The sequence below is a fragment of the Petaurus breviceps genome, unplaced genomic scaffold (assembly GCF_028583685.1).
Source record: "Petaurus breviceps papuanus isolate PSGF00001 unplaced genomic scaffold, PetGlider_PUasm1.0 139, whole genome shotgun sequence".
Lineage (NCBI taxonomy): Eukaryota > Metazoa > Chordata > Mammalia > Diprotodontia > Petauridae > Petaurus > Petaurus breviceps.
In genome coordinates, this window is record NW_027185697.1 from 11,916,770 (window position 1) to 11,932,486 (window position 15,717).

At 43.5% G+C, this 15,717-nt stretch overlaps 1 protein-coding gene across 3 annotated transcripts in view; it reads right to left on the reverse strand.

Moving 5' to 3' along the window:
- The window catches only part of EXOC6B (exocyst complex component 6B), a 624,130-nt gene that overhangs the window by 354,675 nt on the left and 253,738 nt on the right, over window positions 1-15,717 (reverse strand). For all 3 annotated transcript variants that reach the window (XM_069066557.1, XM_069066565.1, XM_069066574.1), the window contains exon 8: window positions 1,115-1,183. In XM_069066557.1, the coding sequence (XP_068922658.1) occupies window positions 1,115-1,183 (69 nt within the window). The remainder of the gene's footprint in view (window positions 1-1,114; window positions 1,184-15,717) is intronic.

The window sequence follows — 15,717 nt, forward strand, 5'->3', positions numbered from 1 at the left end:
GAACCACTAGGTATCCAGTAACTGGACAGTGTCTATAATAAACTGTGATACAAGAATGTAAGAGAAAATTACCGCGCCCTGAGAAAGGACCAACACGGAGAACACCGGAACTCCAAGGAGATTTCTACAGTAGACCCCAACACAGTCTTTAAATGATGTCAGCAGAGGGAAACAGCAACAACAGAGACATATCTAATATTAAATGCAGTGAACAATGTGGCTGCTCCCTTGTTCGTGTTAATGTGCATGGGCTTTTGTTCCTTTTACCAACTGGTCAATAACAGGAGGGTTCGATGTATGAAGAATCATTTGCAATCACTGTTTAAAATGTGACTGCCCCTTGTTATTTACAGGATTTGAAGCTTGGGGTTGCTTTTGCTGTTGTTGTCACGCTGGGTGTTGCTTTTTTCACTTTGTTTTATCTATAATCAGTCTTATTGGTAAAAATAAATTAATCTCTCAAAAATTCCAACAGACCAACAATCACTCCGTCTGAAATGTACTGCTCTTCTATGACATTTATTCCATTGTCTTGTGGACAAGGTTCTTTCTCCTTGCCACTAGATGGAAAGATCCTTGAAGCCGGGGACCACATCTTGTAGCTAAATTGCCAGTGCCTGGCCCAGCACCCTGAACACAGGAGAGAAAATAAATGTCATGTTTTATGGAACTACCTTTCTCAGAAGAGAAAATCTAATAGTGGGATCAGTTATTAATGGACATGAGTCAGGTAATGATTTCAGTCACAATATGTGCCATGACAAATATACGTCCAGAGAGAGAAGGCAAGAAAAGAGAAGGGATCAAACCACAGCAGGTAAGGACTGGAGGAGTCAGAGTCCTGGTACCAGAACTGAGAGGCAGCGGGGCCTCGTGGAGAGGCTGCAAGACTCACCTGGTCTGACATCTCTCAGCTATGTGTCTATGCACAAGCCATTCACTGCTTAGTGCCATATGTGTGGAGAACATGAACACCACTGTCGCCATTACAATCACTCCTATTTCTGCTACATCTTCACAATTTAAAGAAAAACTACCCACACCTGAGAAGGCCTTCCATGTACACAGTCCAGGGTGGAGAGGCAGAGAAAGAAGGAGTCTAATGAGGACTCACCAGCACAGAATATATATGCAAACATCGATAAACAGGAGAGAAGTCCACCAATTCTTGGGCCCCCGGCACCTGTAAATAAAAACAAGAGGAAGATTAGCAAGCAGGCTGACAAAGCCATGACTGGCGAGAGCCACTGCATTAACATCCAACGTTTCACTATAAATCATTTCCATCTAATATATGCATCTCCTCTAGCATACAGCCATGTTCTACCCAAAATAGGCATTTAAAAAGTGTTTGCTGATCTAGACTTGACCTTCGTGGCCAGGGGGCAGTGTCCAGAACACATTTCATCCAAATGGAAGGTTTCCCTACATAAATCAACTGAGGAACAAGAGATTTCTTTACCCTCTTATCCCCGATCGAACACACCTTCACTGCTTTGCATTGTAGTTATTCCCATTTGTGGCTTTTCTTCCTAGCAAAGTGATAAGCTCCCTAAGGACTCTCTCAGAGCCTTCATGTGTGCCTGCGTGCAGAGAGCATGGTGTTGACTGTAAAGCCCTAGGACATCACAGGGCCTCCTAAATGATCACTCAACAGAAAGAATGAAATAAATGAAGAATATCTAAGGTTCAAACAAAAGTAGGGTGTGTGTGCAGTTGGATGGATGTGGTCCCTCAGTACACACATACTGGACCCGTGTTATTCATAGATGACCCACTAAAGACAGAAGGGCAGGGATGAGACAGCAGGCTGGGTTGCCTTGAAGATCCCATACAATGTTCTTCATGATCCCAAGCTTCTCCCAGTAACTAAAACCCATGGTATTCACATTTTTTCAGTAATGCTTAGGGCTTCAAGAGATAGAATACCAAAGTCTCCAAAGAATTAAAGTTGAAGATCAGCCTAAGCACAATGGAAAGGTGCCCAGTGGGGCAGAAATAGGTAGCAACTCTTTACCAACCAAAAATCTCACAGGACTTATAAAAGTGTGCTATCAAAGAGATATGTGACCAGAAAATGAGGGTCAGTGAGGGATAAATGAGACTGTAAAGTAAATGAAAGTCTTCTAGAACACAGGCTGGGGACCCAGGGTAGAACGTAGACAACTGGAGGTCACAGATTCACTGAATTATCAAAGCTGATCTCCAGCTCCCAGAAAGATCTGCCAAGTCCCAGCCCAGGAAGGGGGGCACCTGACACAAGATTCACATGAGGTGAGCACAAGGCAATAACATAAAGGTCTCTGAAGCTCCTTTCCAGCACTATCCTGGGGACTCTTAGGTCAGGAGAGTGATAAGTCAACAGTAAGGAAAGTGTGGACTTAGGCACGTAAATGTGGACTTAGGCAATGCCACTGCTGTGATGATCAGAAAACGGGTGATCACATTAAGGTAAAGTTACAGCTGGTCAACTGGCGTGGAACTAGGTCATTTTAGAAGGACAAATGATGACTTTGCCTTTGAAATGCTCATCTTTGCAGGTAGGACAGGTCACAATGACTTTCTGTTTCAACAGGGACAAAGAGAGTCTAGACTCAGAAAACAATTATAGATTAAATTTTTCAAAAGAAACAACTTGGCAGTAACACCCAAAGATGATAGCCCGGACATCTAACTTAGACATAGCACTGAAATAAGACAAACAAAGGCCGAACTAGATGAGAAGCCAGGAGAAATGATGTTTCCTGGTCAGTCAGGAACTTGCATGGCCACGGACAAAATACAATACTTGGGCACCCGGAGCCTCAGCTCCATCATCTGTAAAGTGGAAGTACTGGCAACCATAAGAAGGATAAAAAAAGTGAAATTAAATAATTCATGCAAAATTGCTCTGAAAAAAGGAAGGGTTTTTTTTCGATCGTAGACCTGGAGCTGGAACAGACCTTGGCCACTCATTTAATCTGACCCCCTCATTTTACAGATAAGGAAAATGAGGCCAGCAAAGGGCCCTAGGTCACACAGATAACAAGTGGCAGAGCCAGAATTCAAATTTAGGTCATGTGAACCCCAAGTTCAGCTCTCTCTCCTAGGCCATGCTGCCTTCTGCAATTAAAAGCACTATGGAAAGACAAGGTATGGAATGGTTTCTGATACCATTCCCAGTTCCATAGAACAAAGGCTTCTCAAGGCAAGGCCTGGGCTTCTCTACTTGTTTAGCTCTAAGCAACCTCACTGGCTCCCATGGCCTTCCCTAGCATTCCTGTGCAGATGACTTCCAAGTCTGACTGTTCTTTTGATGTCCAGACCCAAATCTCCACCTGCCAACAGGCCAGTTCTGCCCTGGTCACTCTATGGGCATAGGAAGTTGAGCACGTCCCACAAATCTTCTTTAAGTTGCACTGTTTCCTTCTCTGACATAACTGTTCACTCCTGTTAAAAGTCATTTTAAAAGTCATCTTCCCCACAAAATCCTGCTCAATGTCTCCATCGTGGCCCAGGAAGCTCATCACCCCCAAAGATCCCATCAGCCTTGGTCCTCATAGCCCATCACTACCTCCTGCCCCTGTAACATGAACCTCAAAGCCTCCCCCTAAAGAAGGCGCTCAGCTCAGAACATCTCTCACTCTCCTGGCTGGGCTCCATCGGGCTCTCGCACTGACTACTGACTAGAAGCTCCTTAAAAGCAGGGACTGGTGTTCAGCACAGTGCCCAGAACATAAAAGACATGTGATGTGTTGACTGAATACTGATGCTTTTCTCTAGTCTATAACATTCAATCAATTAATCAGCATTTCTGGCGTCTCATATTTAGCCCCCACCTCTGATTCCAGTGGCATTCAAGTCTCATCTCTTCTCAAGCTTCCTATGACCCCCACCCACTACCTTCACAGCTGATGCCTTTGCCTCATAAGTCTGCCCCAAATCGAAGCCATTTGCTAAGACCTTCCCTGTCTCCCCCCATCATCATCTCACAATATCCATCAGGTTCTAAGCTCCTTCAGGGCAGGGCTGCCGGCTGCCTCTTTGTATCCACAGAATTTAGCCCAGTGCCTAGCACACAGTAGTTGCTCATTAAGTCTTGACTGACTGCCTGAAAAAATTCAGATGTTCTGCCCCACTATCTCCTCCTTCCCTCCCCGCCCTCCTCCTTGTTAAGAATCCATCCCCTTTCCCATTCCATCCCACCTTAGAAATATCAGGATCCCTTTCCTATCTCTCCCCTCAGGGCACTGCTCTAAATACAGATACATATGTACATATATGCATATACACACATATACATATGCATCCATATCAATATATCGACATACATGCATGGGAGTATGCATATGTCTGTGTGCATATAGACATATATTGTTATATCTTTATATAAATTGATTGCTCATCTGTCCCACTTTCTTCAATAGACTTTAAGCTCCCTTGGGTCAGAAATCACATTTAATCTCTATGCTGTTTGTTCAAGTCCCTCAGTGATATGTACCCTATAAGCACCCAAAATGAACTTTCTGTCCAAATATGAGTTTTACAGCACTAACCTAATCCCACAGTCCCAATATATTTTTACAAACAAAACAACTTTTAAAAGAAAATAAAGGCCACTGCAAAATTATGGTGAAAAGAAAATACTACAGGGAGATGTCTGATTACCGTGAAAGAAAAGGTAATTAAGAAAAAGGAACAGAGGAAAGACACTGGAATGAAAGGAGCATCAGTCAATTTTAAAAGTGAAAATGGAAAGCATTCATTCCTGTCCCCAAAGCACAAATAAGGCTCCAGAGGACAGTTTTAAGTACTGTTTCGAGACAGCCACAAAGATCAACATCTTCTTCTTCAAAGGCAAAGAAAAGACTTGGACCACACAGCAAAGCCCTTGACAGACAACTGGAACCTACAGGTCAGGACTGCTCAAGCCAGGCAGAGCATCATACTGTAAGAAGTCTACAGATATCTCTCCCTGAGCTGACACTAATGATCGTTTAAGGTCAGACTGATCAACATTTTGATGATTGTGTTTTTATGGGGGAAGCCTACTCTGCCTGCTCTGAGGGTTCCCCTCAGATACAAGGAATCTCTGAGTTGGAGAGGACTTCATTGAGGCCAAAACATACCTGACAAGAATCCCCTCTTTGGGTCAAGATGGCAGAGTAGAAGCAGGACCTCCCCGCTGCTCCAGCTTCCACCTTCCCCAATCCATGTAAAAAGGGGACTCTAAACAAACTTTGGAGCTGCAGAACCCACAAAATGACACAGAGAAGCTAATGTCCCGCTGAGGACAGCCTGGCAGGCCGGCAGGAATTGGCCAGCAAATTGAGCAGAGCCCAGCCCCACACCAAGGCTTTAGCCCCAGGGCAGGCCTGACCAGCCACCAGTAGGAGGGACTCCAGATCACCAGCAGCTGTGGCCAGTTCCAGATTTATCAACACATAGATGCAAAGGACAAAGTGAGAGGTCAGTGCAATCTGGACTTTGGGACCCAGTAAGTGGGAATGCATGGCTTTTGCCCCCAGGGCACAGCCAGCCAGCCCCACGTGGCAGCTTTGGTTCCTGGCTTGCAGAGTGTAGGGGGACCAAGCACCACTCTGAGGGATAATCGCTCTTGCTTTAACCTGCTTGGATCTGGATTGCTGTCTAGGGTGGAGTCCTGGGGAGTGTGTCCAACTTGCAAGAGCATGTGGAGACCTCAGAGAGGGCACCCATCTAATACCTCTGGCAGCTGAGAAAACCCCAGCATTTGGGACAAAAGCTCCCCTGTCTGGTGGCAGAGTCCTACTGTGGCAAAAAGCCCAGGGGTCAAGTGACAGAGGGGCGACATGACCAGGCAAAGGAAACAGAGCAGACAGAAGATTCCAACATTAGACTCCTATTTTGGGGACAAAAAGGAGCAAAGCATGGAACAGGAGGAAGACAGTGAAGTCAGAACTTGTGCACCAAAAGCTTCAAAGGAAAATATAAGCTGGTTATAGGCCACAGAGGACCTTAAGAAGCAGATAAGAGAAGTGGAGGAAAAACTGGGAAGAGAAATGAGAACAATGAAAGAAAATTACGAAATGAGAGTCAACTGCCTGCCTGAGGAAAATCACACCTTAAAAAATAGACTAATTCAAATGGCAAAAGCGGCTCAAAAAGGCAATGAGGAGAAGAATGCCTTACAAAGCCGAATTTGCCAGATGGAAAAAGAATCTCAAAAGCTCAATGAGGAGAATCATGGCTTCAGAATTAGATTGGAGCAAATGGAAGCTAATGACTTTATGAGAAATCAAGATGCTGTTAAACAGATACAAACAAATTAAAGAATAGAAGGCAATGTGAAATATCTCATGGGAAAAACCACCGACCTGGAAAATAGATCCAGGAGAGAGAATTTAAAAATTATTGGACTACCTGAAAGCCATGATCAAAGAAAGAACCTAGAAATCATCCTCCAGGAAGTTCTCAAAGAAAATTGCCCTGATGTTTTAGAACCAGAGGGCAAAACAGAGGTTGAAAGAATCCACCGATCACCTCCTGAAAAAGATCCCAAAAAGAAAATTCCTAGGAATATTATAGCCAGGTTCCGGAATTCCCAAATTAAGGAGAGAATATTACAAGCAGCCAGGAAGAAACAATTTGAATATTGTGGAAACACAATCAGGATAACCCAGGAATGGCAGCTTCTACACTGAGGGATTGAAGGGCTTGGAATATGATATTCCAGAGGTCAAAGGAGCTGGGATTAAAACCAAGAGTCACCTACCCAGAAAAACTGAGTATCATGTTTCAGGGGAAAATATTATCATTCAGTGGAATAGAGGACTTTCAAGCATTCTTGCTGAAAAAACAGAGTTGAATAGAAAATTTGACATTCAGATACAAGAAGCAAGAGAAGCATGAGAAGGTAAACAGGGAAAAGAAATCATAAGGAACTTATCGAAGTTGAACTATTAACATTCCTACAAGAAAAAACAATAATGGTAACTTATGAAACTTTTCTCAGTAGTTGAAGGGGATAGAAATATATATATATATGTGTGTGTGTGTGTGTGTGTGTGTGTGTGTGTGTGTGTGTATATATATGTCTATATATGAGGGTATATGGGCATATGAATACATATGTGAATGTGTGTATATATGTGTACAGATAGGTATACATAGATAGAGGGCACAGGACCAATTTAACCTGAAGGGTTGATACTTAAAAGGTGAAATTAAGAGGTGAGAGAGGAATATAATGAGAGGAGATGGAGAGAGACAGAATGGTGTAAACTATCTCATATAGAAGAGGCAAGGGGAAATGGTTACAATGGAGGGGAAGAACAGGAAGGCAAAAGGGAATGGGTCAACCTTATTCCCGTTGAATTTGGCTTGAGGAGGGAATGAAATACATACTAAATAGGGTATCTCACCCTACAGGAAAGTAGGGGGGAAGGGTATGAGAAGGGGGATGATGGAAAGGAGGGCAGGCTGGGGGGGAGGGAAGTTGGAAGCACCCACTTTTGAAAAGGGACAGGATCAAAGTAGAGAATAGAACAAGTGGGAGGTGGGATAGGAGGGAGGGAAATATAGTCAGTCTTTTACAATATATCTACTATGTTATTGTTTTGCATTAGCCACACATGTACAACCTATACTGAACTGCTTATCTTCCCAGTAAGGGTGGGTGACAAGGGAGGAAGGGAATGAATATGGAATTCGAAGTTTTAAAATCAAATATATATATATATATATATATACATATATATATATACTATTATTAATACTATTTTACATGTAATTGGGAAATAAGATATACAGGCACTGGGGCATAGAGATCCACTGGAAAGGTCAAAAGGGATATGGGAGAAAATATGGGAGAGAGCAGATTGGAGGAGGGGATATCCTGTGGGACTGCTATTTTGGGGCGGTGGGTAGGTGAAAAACAGGGAGAAAATTTGTAACTCAAAATCTGGCGGAAATGAATGATGTAAATCATAAGTTAATAAAGCATATGAAAAAATTAAAAAAAAAAAAAGAATCCCCTCTTTGAGAGAAGGGCCAAACATGCAGCCCCCGAGCCCATAGCACAATACAGTGCCACTGAACCAGATTCAAATATAGGAAGGAAAATGCCATACAGCATGGACACATGTCATTTCTGAGTCAATGTCCAGCCCCATTCCATGATCCTTATGGACAGCTGAATGGCCCTGATTCTGTGAGTCTGACCTCAGGACTCCACAACGTGCTTAACAAGTGGCTGACCTTCCATTCTTTTCCTAAAGACCTCCAAAGAGGGGGAAATCTGCTACCATAGCAGACTGGATTCTTAGATGACTTTAATTATTAGGAAGTTTTTCTTACTTTAAGTTTAAATGTGCTTCTTTACAACATAAGTCATGCCTAATTCTACTTTCCTATGCCACACAGAACAAATCTAGTCCTTCTGTGACAGCTGGAAAAAGCCACCATGGTCCTCTCCTTAAATCTTCTCTTCTCCAGGCCAAACATAGCCAGTTCCTTCTGCTGACGCACAAGCAGCATGGTCCCTTCATTGTCATGGTACCCTCTTCCCTGAACCTTCTCTATCTTTTCAACATTCTTCCTGAAAGGCAGCATCCAGAAGTGAACAAAGCACTCCTCGTGAACTCCCCAGCACGGAGCAGTCCTGGTTACTTTATGTCTCTTTTGCAGATCTAAGATTTCATTAACTTTCCCAGCCATCAAAGCACATTATAGATTCATCCTAGCTTTTCAAACCACTGAAATCTCCAGAAATGTTTTTCAAGAGAAGCATGATCTCACCATGCCTCCTTCATTTTGGAATTTTTACAGTTCGAGACTTTCCATTCATCCCTATGAAATTTCACCAAACTCAATCAGGCCCAACATTCTAAGTTGTCTGGGACTTTCCGAATCTTATCCCTGTAATGTAGCGTCTTATCTTCCTTCCAGTTTTGTGTCACTTAGAGTTAATAAGCATGAGATACATGTCTTTATTCAAATCACAGAAACAAATGTCTAAAATGCATGTCCAAACACAGACAGATTCATTGGACACTCTACACTAACCATTACTTCTTGGGCCTAGTCATTCACTCAATTCCTAATCCACTTAATCTAGGGTATTTTTCTTTATCTTTTCCAGGGAAATAACATGATAGATTTGGTCAATGCTTTGCTTAAATCTAGGTAAACAATGTCTCTAATATCTCCCCTTATCTACTCATAACTGTCAGAAAAGGAAATAAGGTGAATGGGACATAACTTGTTTTCTTGCTCAAATTACATTGATTCTTTGTTCATCGTGGCTTCCTCTTCTGGGTATTTATGAACCATTCTTTAAAACAATTTTGAATTCTGCCAGGAAGCAAAGTCAAGCTCACCGACCTGCAGACTGAGGACTCCATTCTTTTTCCTTTTTCTGAACATTGGGGCATTTGCCAGTTCACTGCCAGGGCCTCAGGAGTCATATACTCTAGTTCTTGGAGAATCCAAGAACATAGCTCATCTAATCTGTGGCCCTGAACTCAAAGACAGCCACAGGTGTAACCTCTTAGCTCCTTACCTATTTTAGTCACCCATTTTTACCATTTCTGTTCTGACTTTCCCAATACACCTGGGAGAGAAAATGCATCAGTGTAAGAATTTAACAGCTTTATTTTCTCTCTTCTTCAATTCTCATCACAGCATCTACTCCGAGCTAAGGTTCTACACCTTTTGGATCTTCATTTTTTCCCCTATTACACAAAACATCTCATACTTTGTTATCCTTGGCTTTCCTTGCCAGCTTCTACTCATTCTGAAATTGAGCAATTCTCAAAATTAATTTCCAGGGCTGTGCCATGCTTTTGTATCCACTCTCCAAGACCCAACCTTATCATTTTCTGATTTAGTCAGTTAGTGAGGTCCCACTCTTCACGATCCAAGATACTGGAGGGGTTTCCCATTTTCTTCTTCAGTTTATTTTACAGATGAGGAAACCAAAGCAAAAAGGGTAAAGTGACTTGTCTGGGGTTACCCAGCTAGCAAGTGTCTCAGGTCACGTTTGAACTCAGGTCTTCTTGACTCCAGGCCTGGCACTCACTACAAGGTGCCTAAAAATCTAAACTGAGCTAGTGAGTCTCTGTATATCCACACTGGTATCTTTAGTCAGTTCAGTTCCAATCAAGACTCCCTTCACCATCTTGTTGGGATTATCCTCCTGGGCTCTTATTCTGAGTGCTGAGTCATCCTGGGGTGACTTTCCCTACAGAATTTCAGTCCCCAGAATTCTACCTGTCCCATCCCATTATCTTTGGAAATTTATATTTCCAAAATCTAGGCTGTATGTCCAGACTACACTTGGCATTTCTCTCCTTTTCCTTGGGCCATCACCAGTCATCTGGACTTCCGTCTTGCCACAGACTCAGGTGAGGCAGGTGACTTTGCACAGCTCTCACTTAAATCCAATTCAGGCATCACCATCCTGAGGTCTTTGTGGAAAACAAGGGATCAAGGACAACAGCAGTCTTCTTTACTGCAGAAAGGCACTTGCTACCAGAGTCCCAACAATCATTTCCTCCTCATTGCTGACATTCAGATCCTGAAGACAATTTCCCTCATTGGTTCCTCCACTTTTGGAAAGGCAATATTATCTCAAAAGCAAGGCAATATGTTACAAGCTTTCCTACTTTTGGCAAAGGAGAGCAGACCATAAGGCATCTGGATAATTGAGGCTCCCCATTGCGACTCCACAAAGCTTTTAGGTGAAGCTTATGAACGATTTCATGAACACAGCTCTTCAGTCTTTCTGTCTGGGGCTGAAGAGTGCCCCAGTTATCATCTCACCGATGCTTCCCTCAGTTCCTGGACCTCCTCACACGAGCATATTTTCTTAAAATAAAATTCTGCCACCCCTCAACCCCACACACCAGAGCCATGTTCTAGTCCTGGCCTCATCCCACCCAGATCCCGGTGACATGTGGGACATCAAAGGGGTCTCTCAGCAGGAGAGGCTTAGTTCCTCTTACTTGTTACATACATTTGTTCACAAGCTTCCTTCAGAAGGAAAAAGGCTACCACAGTGATTCTAAGCTGGATTCATAATCATAGAATTTAGCTTGATTAATATGACAGCAAGTTTCCCTTGGACTTTGTGAGAATTCAAACTCAAACCCTCTCCCCCTACCCAGGAAGCCAACAAAAACAGTCACACAGCAACTAGCCAAGCTTTTGGTATTCTGCTTTGGAAGAGACTACAGAATTAGAAGAGGAGAGCCACTTTTCCCCCAGCCTATTTTCAAGGTAGTTTCAAACCAAACCTGACTTCTCTCCTTGGTGTCTAACCACGACCAGCCCTGTCCAACTGAAACCATTTTTCAGTCATCACGATGCTGCAGTGTTAGTTCTGTTCCTTCTTGGATTGTTTATATTTTTCTTTGTTTTTGTATTCCCAGTATTGGCATAGAGCCTCCCGCATAATGGGTATTTAACAGATGTTTCCTGAGTTGGATTAATCAATCCAATTAGACTGTGAGCTCCTTGAGGACAGGGGCTGTGGCTTGCTTCTTTCTGTATTCCTAGCACCCAGCAGGGACCCTGAGAAGACATACCTGCCTGCTCTGCAAACAGGGGTGTAGAGATCTGGGCAAGGGGAGAAGCACTGAGGAGCAGAGGCATGCTGAGACTCAATCCTTCATTGACTCCCTGTCACCAACTGTCTGGGTGTCTTTCTGGAAGTCATTTACCATCTGGACCCCTTTGCGGAGGAAGGGGGAGGAAAGGATAATGGATATGGCTATCCTCAGAGGGGTACTATGTGGATGAGGTATGTAAAGCATGCTTTGGGCCAGAGGTACGCTCTTTCTGCCTCTACTAATGAGAAAGAATTGCTTACACCAACGGAAAGGCAGAGAGGGACACACACAATACGTGAAGGAATGCCACATGTTTAGAAGGGCAGGAAATGGGCTTTCAAAAAGTTAAATGTGAAAAGAAGGGGAGGGGGAAGCCCACAACAACCCAAGGAACAATATTCAACATAACAGAAGTTTCAAGCTTTAAAAAAGGACACAAATCAAGGGGGCAAGTCTTAACATCTACAGTTTACTGTCTGGTTCAAGATACCCTCTTAAATTGAGTCCCAAAGGTTCAAACAATGATTCCGGCAGGTTTAGGTTTGGCTAGGGGCACAGGGAGGGGCCCAAGCATACATTCTTAAACTAACAATGACAGTCTCTAATGGTTTCTGTCTCCTAACAAAAGCCATAACTCCACCTTTATCAGCTTTATCTAATTTTTCCTTCCCAACTTAAAAAACACAGACATTGCATTTTACACACATCCATCTTGACAATTCATTATCAGCCACAACCTCACAACTGATAAGAGAACCTTTGTGGTAGGACATCGTCATTTCCTCTGAGAACTTTATTTTTTTCTGAGATGCAAAAATGTGATTAAAATAGTTAAGCATTTCCTTTGCCTCGTGGTCAGGAACTCAAGATATTACGATACTAAAGGCTAGCTCTCTTCCTTAGGGGTTCAAGCAGGTTCCAGAAAAGACCAAGAATGTCTGTCCAACAGACTGGTGTCAATAGCTTAATTCAGACAATGAAACCCAAACTTCAGTCTTTTTATCTAGTGGTTATTTCCTTGAGAATTCAAATGAAATATCAATCTCTTTAAGTGGTGATTTCATCACCAAGGACAGCAACTGCCAGCCACTTGAAAATAGCTAGTACAGAGGCCAATTGAAATCCACGTGCCTTCAGGGAGGAACTACAGAGGATCTAAATTCTCCAAGGTGCCCTGGGTCATAACACAATACTCCCACCACCATAAAAATAGTAGTAAAGGGACAAAATGAAACAGAAATTGATTGAAGAAGTATTCAGGCCAATTGAAGTTTGATAGACACATAAGAGTAAAGCTATCGAATCATAAAAAAAGAAGGGGCCTTCTGCTTTTCACATCAGTATCAGGCCCCAGAAGCCCAGCTAGCCAAAGCCCTGAAAATCCTACTCCCCTGTGGTCTTCAGGAAAACATTCCATCCATCCACTCAACAAATTTGTTCCTGGACTCATTGCCGAGGGGTTGGTCAGAACCCACCGCATCCCAGGAATAGTGAATTCTACACACACCCCCCCTTCTCCCTTCCCAGTCCCTGCTGTCTGAGCTCTCCTCTCCATCCACCTTGGCCCTACCCTATCAGTGTCCTCCTTCACATTCTCTCCAGGCTACACATCCTGTTCCTCCGCACTTTCTCCATTAAGCATTCCACAGAAACCTCTTCCCTTGGACTTCTCCCCCTGGACGTACCCTGCACTCAACGGCTTCTTCCTCTGTCTGGTTCTTCCTTATACCTGCCTTTTATAGAGAATGCCCAAGCCAGGCAGCATCCCTGATGCTCTGGTGCACACCTCCCCCTCCCCACTCAGCTTCCTTTTATGGGTTCTTTTCCCTCATGAGAATGGAAGCTCCTTGACAGGGACTGTCTCCCTGCTAGCATCTGTATCTCCAGTGCTTGGCATGGGGCCTGGCACAGAGTAAGTGCTTAATAAATGCTCACAGACCTTTCTTGACTTGACTTCTTTCCACAAGGCCCAAGGGGAAATTCAGCTCTAAAGTTAGCAAACACAGCCTCACTTTAGACACCTCCTCCTATCCTCAGGTCCTCACTAAGCCTTCCCAGACACTCCTTCCTTGGCCGTCCTTTCTCAAGCCTGGTGGCACTTCTTTCATACCTCCCCAGGCCCCAAGCCCCAGGGGAAGATGAGCAAGTCTCCTTTTTGGCTCTTTCTGTATCCCTGGTGCTTAGCACATAATAGGTGTTCAATGCTTACTTAATATCTGATTGATACTGGAGAACTTCAACATATATGCTGATTCTCCCTTACACACCTCAAACTGATTTCTTCAGTCTAATCAACATCTCTGACCCACCTGTCTGCTCCACTAAATACAGGAGTGGTCACACCCTCCATCTGGTCATCCTCCACAAACAATCTACTCCTCTTGTTGATGTTTAGGGGTCCTGGGACCCCAAGATAGCAAGATGAAGATTCTGCCTCAAATGAATTTGACCCAAGCCTTCTTTCAGTCAAAGACAAGGTTTATTAGAACACTGATAGAAGGTGGGCATGATTCTAAAAATACGCCACATTATCTTAAGGTATCTGAGCTTCAACCAGACTTTTTTTTTTGGTTTTTTTTGGGGGGAGGGGGGGGGAGAAGGCAGGGCAATTGGGGTTAAATGACTTGTCCAAGGTCACATGGCTAATAAGTGTTAAGTGTCTGCGGCCAAATTTGAACTCAGGTCCTCCTGACTCCAGGGCCAGTGCTCTATTCACTGCACCTCCTAGCCACCCCTTTAGCCAGGCTCTTAAGGAATATTAGCATTGGCCAGACTCTTAAGGACTCTGAGCATTTGTGACTCTTGTATAGGGAAGTGGGACAGACTGAATGTGAGCACTTTCATGGAGGCAAGATAGATCTTTTATAGGAAGACTGTGGGAACATAGAAGGGGTCTAGATGGAATTAAGGAAGTGGCAGTCTAGGGCAGGGCCAGGTGCAGACAAAGAAAGGGCAGTTAATTAAATGTGAAGGGCCGATTACTCCAGGTGAACACCAAGGACCTGAACCATGTGGGAAAGTCCAGGGGCTTTCCCTTTCTGGGGTCCATATCCCAAAGACCTGGTCTTTTCCTTTTTGGGGTTCGATCCCATCTCCATTACTTCCATGACCAAGAACCCCAAAATTACTTTATTTCATCATTATCTCCCATCATTTCCTCTCTTCCTAAACCTTACTCCTTTGAAACCTAAAATTCACCCTCATCATGACCTCCAGCTCTTTCAAGTCTTCCACCACTGCTCTGGGAATACTCTCCTCCCTTTCCGATTTTAATTCTATCATGATCCAGCTTAATTCTAACGCCACCCACAACTCTCAAACCCCTTGCACCTATATCCACCTTTCTATCTATAAATTTAAGTTCTCCCTCTCTATTTTCCTCTTTGACATCTATAAACATACCCCAGTCTTGCCCATCCTTAAAAACCTTTCAGAAGATCCAGTCCCCCATTAGTCATCATCCTATATCACTTTGCCTTTCTCAGTTAAACTCCCTGAGAAAGATGTCTGCACTGGGAGCCTCTGACTTGATTCTCAACCTCCCGAAATCTGGTTTCTGATTTCATTATTCAACTGACACGGTTGTCTCCAAAGTTTCCAGCAAACACATAATGCATAATGGCCTTTTCTCAGTGCTCATTCTTCCTGACCTCTCTGTATCCTGGACATGGAGGACCTTTCTTCCTGGTGCAATGCACTATCTTTGTCCTTCTCTTATCTGATCACTCATTCTCGATGTCCTTTGCTAGATTATGTCATACTGATTAACTATGGGTGTCCCAAGACTGGGTCCTACCTTCCCCCTCCCCTCTCTTTGATCTCACTTGGCGATGTCATCACTCTTCCTATGAATTTAATTCCTTCTCTCCCCGCCCCCCGCCCCCAGCAGAAGGTTCTAAAATCTATGTAGTCCTACTCTTTCTCTGGGGCTCCAAATCTATTCCCAAATTCCTTAATAGGCATTTAAATTCAACACTTTCAAAACATAACCTATACCTTTTCCCCAAACCTATCCCTCTCTTTCAGATTTCCCTCTTAACTATAGAAGAAGCCATTATCCTATTTTAACAACAGTATCATCCTCAATTCTTCACTGGCATTCACCCCTTGTATTTCATCACATGCCAAATCTGTGCTTGTCTATTTG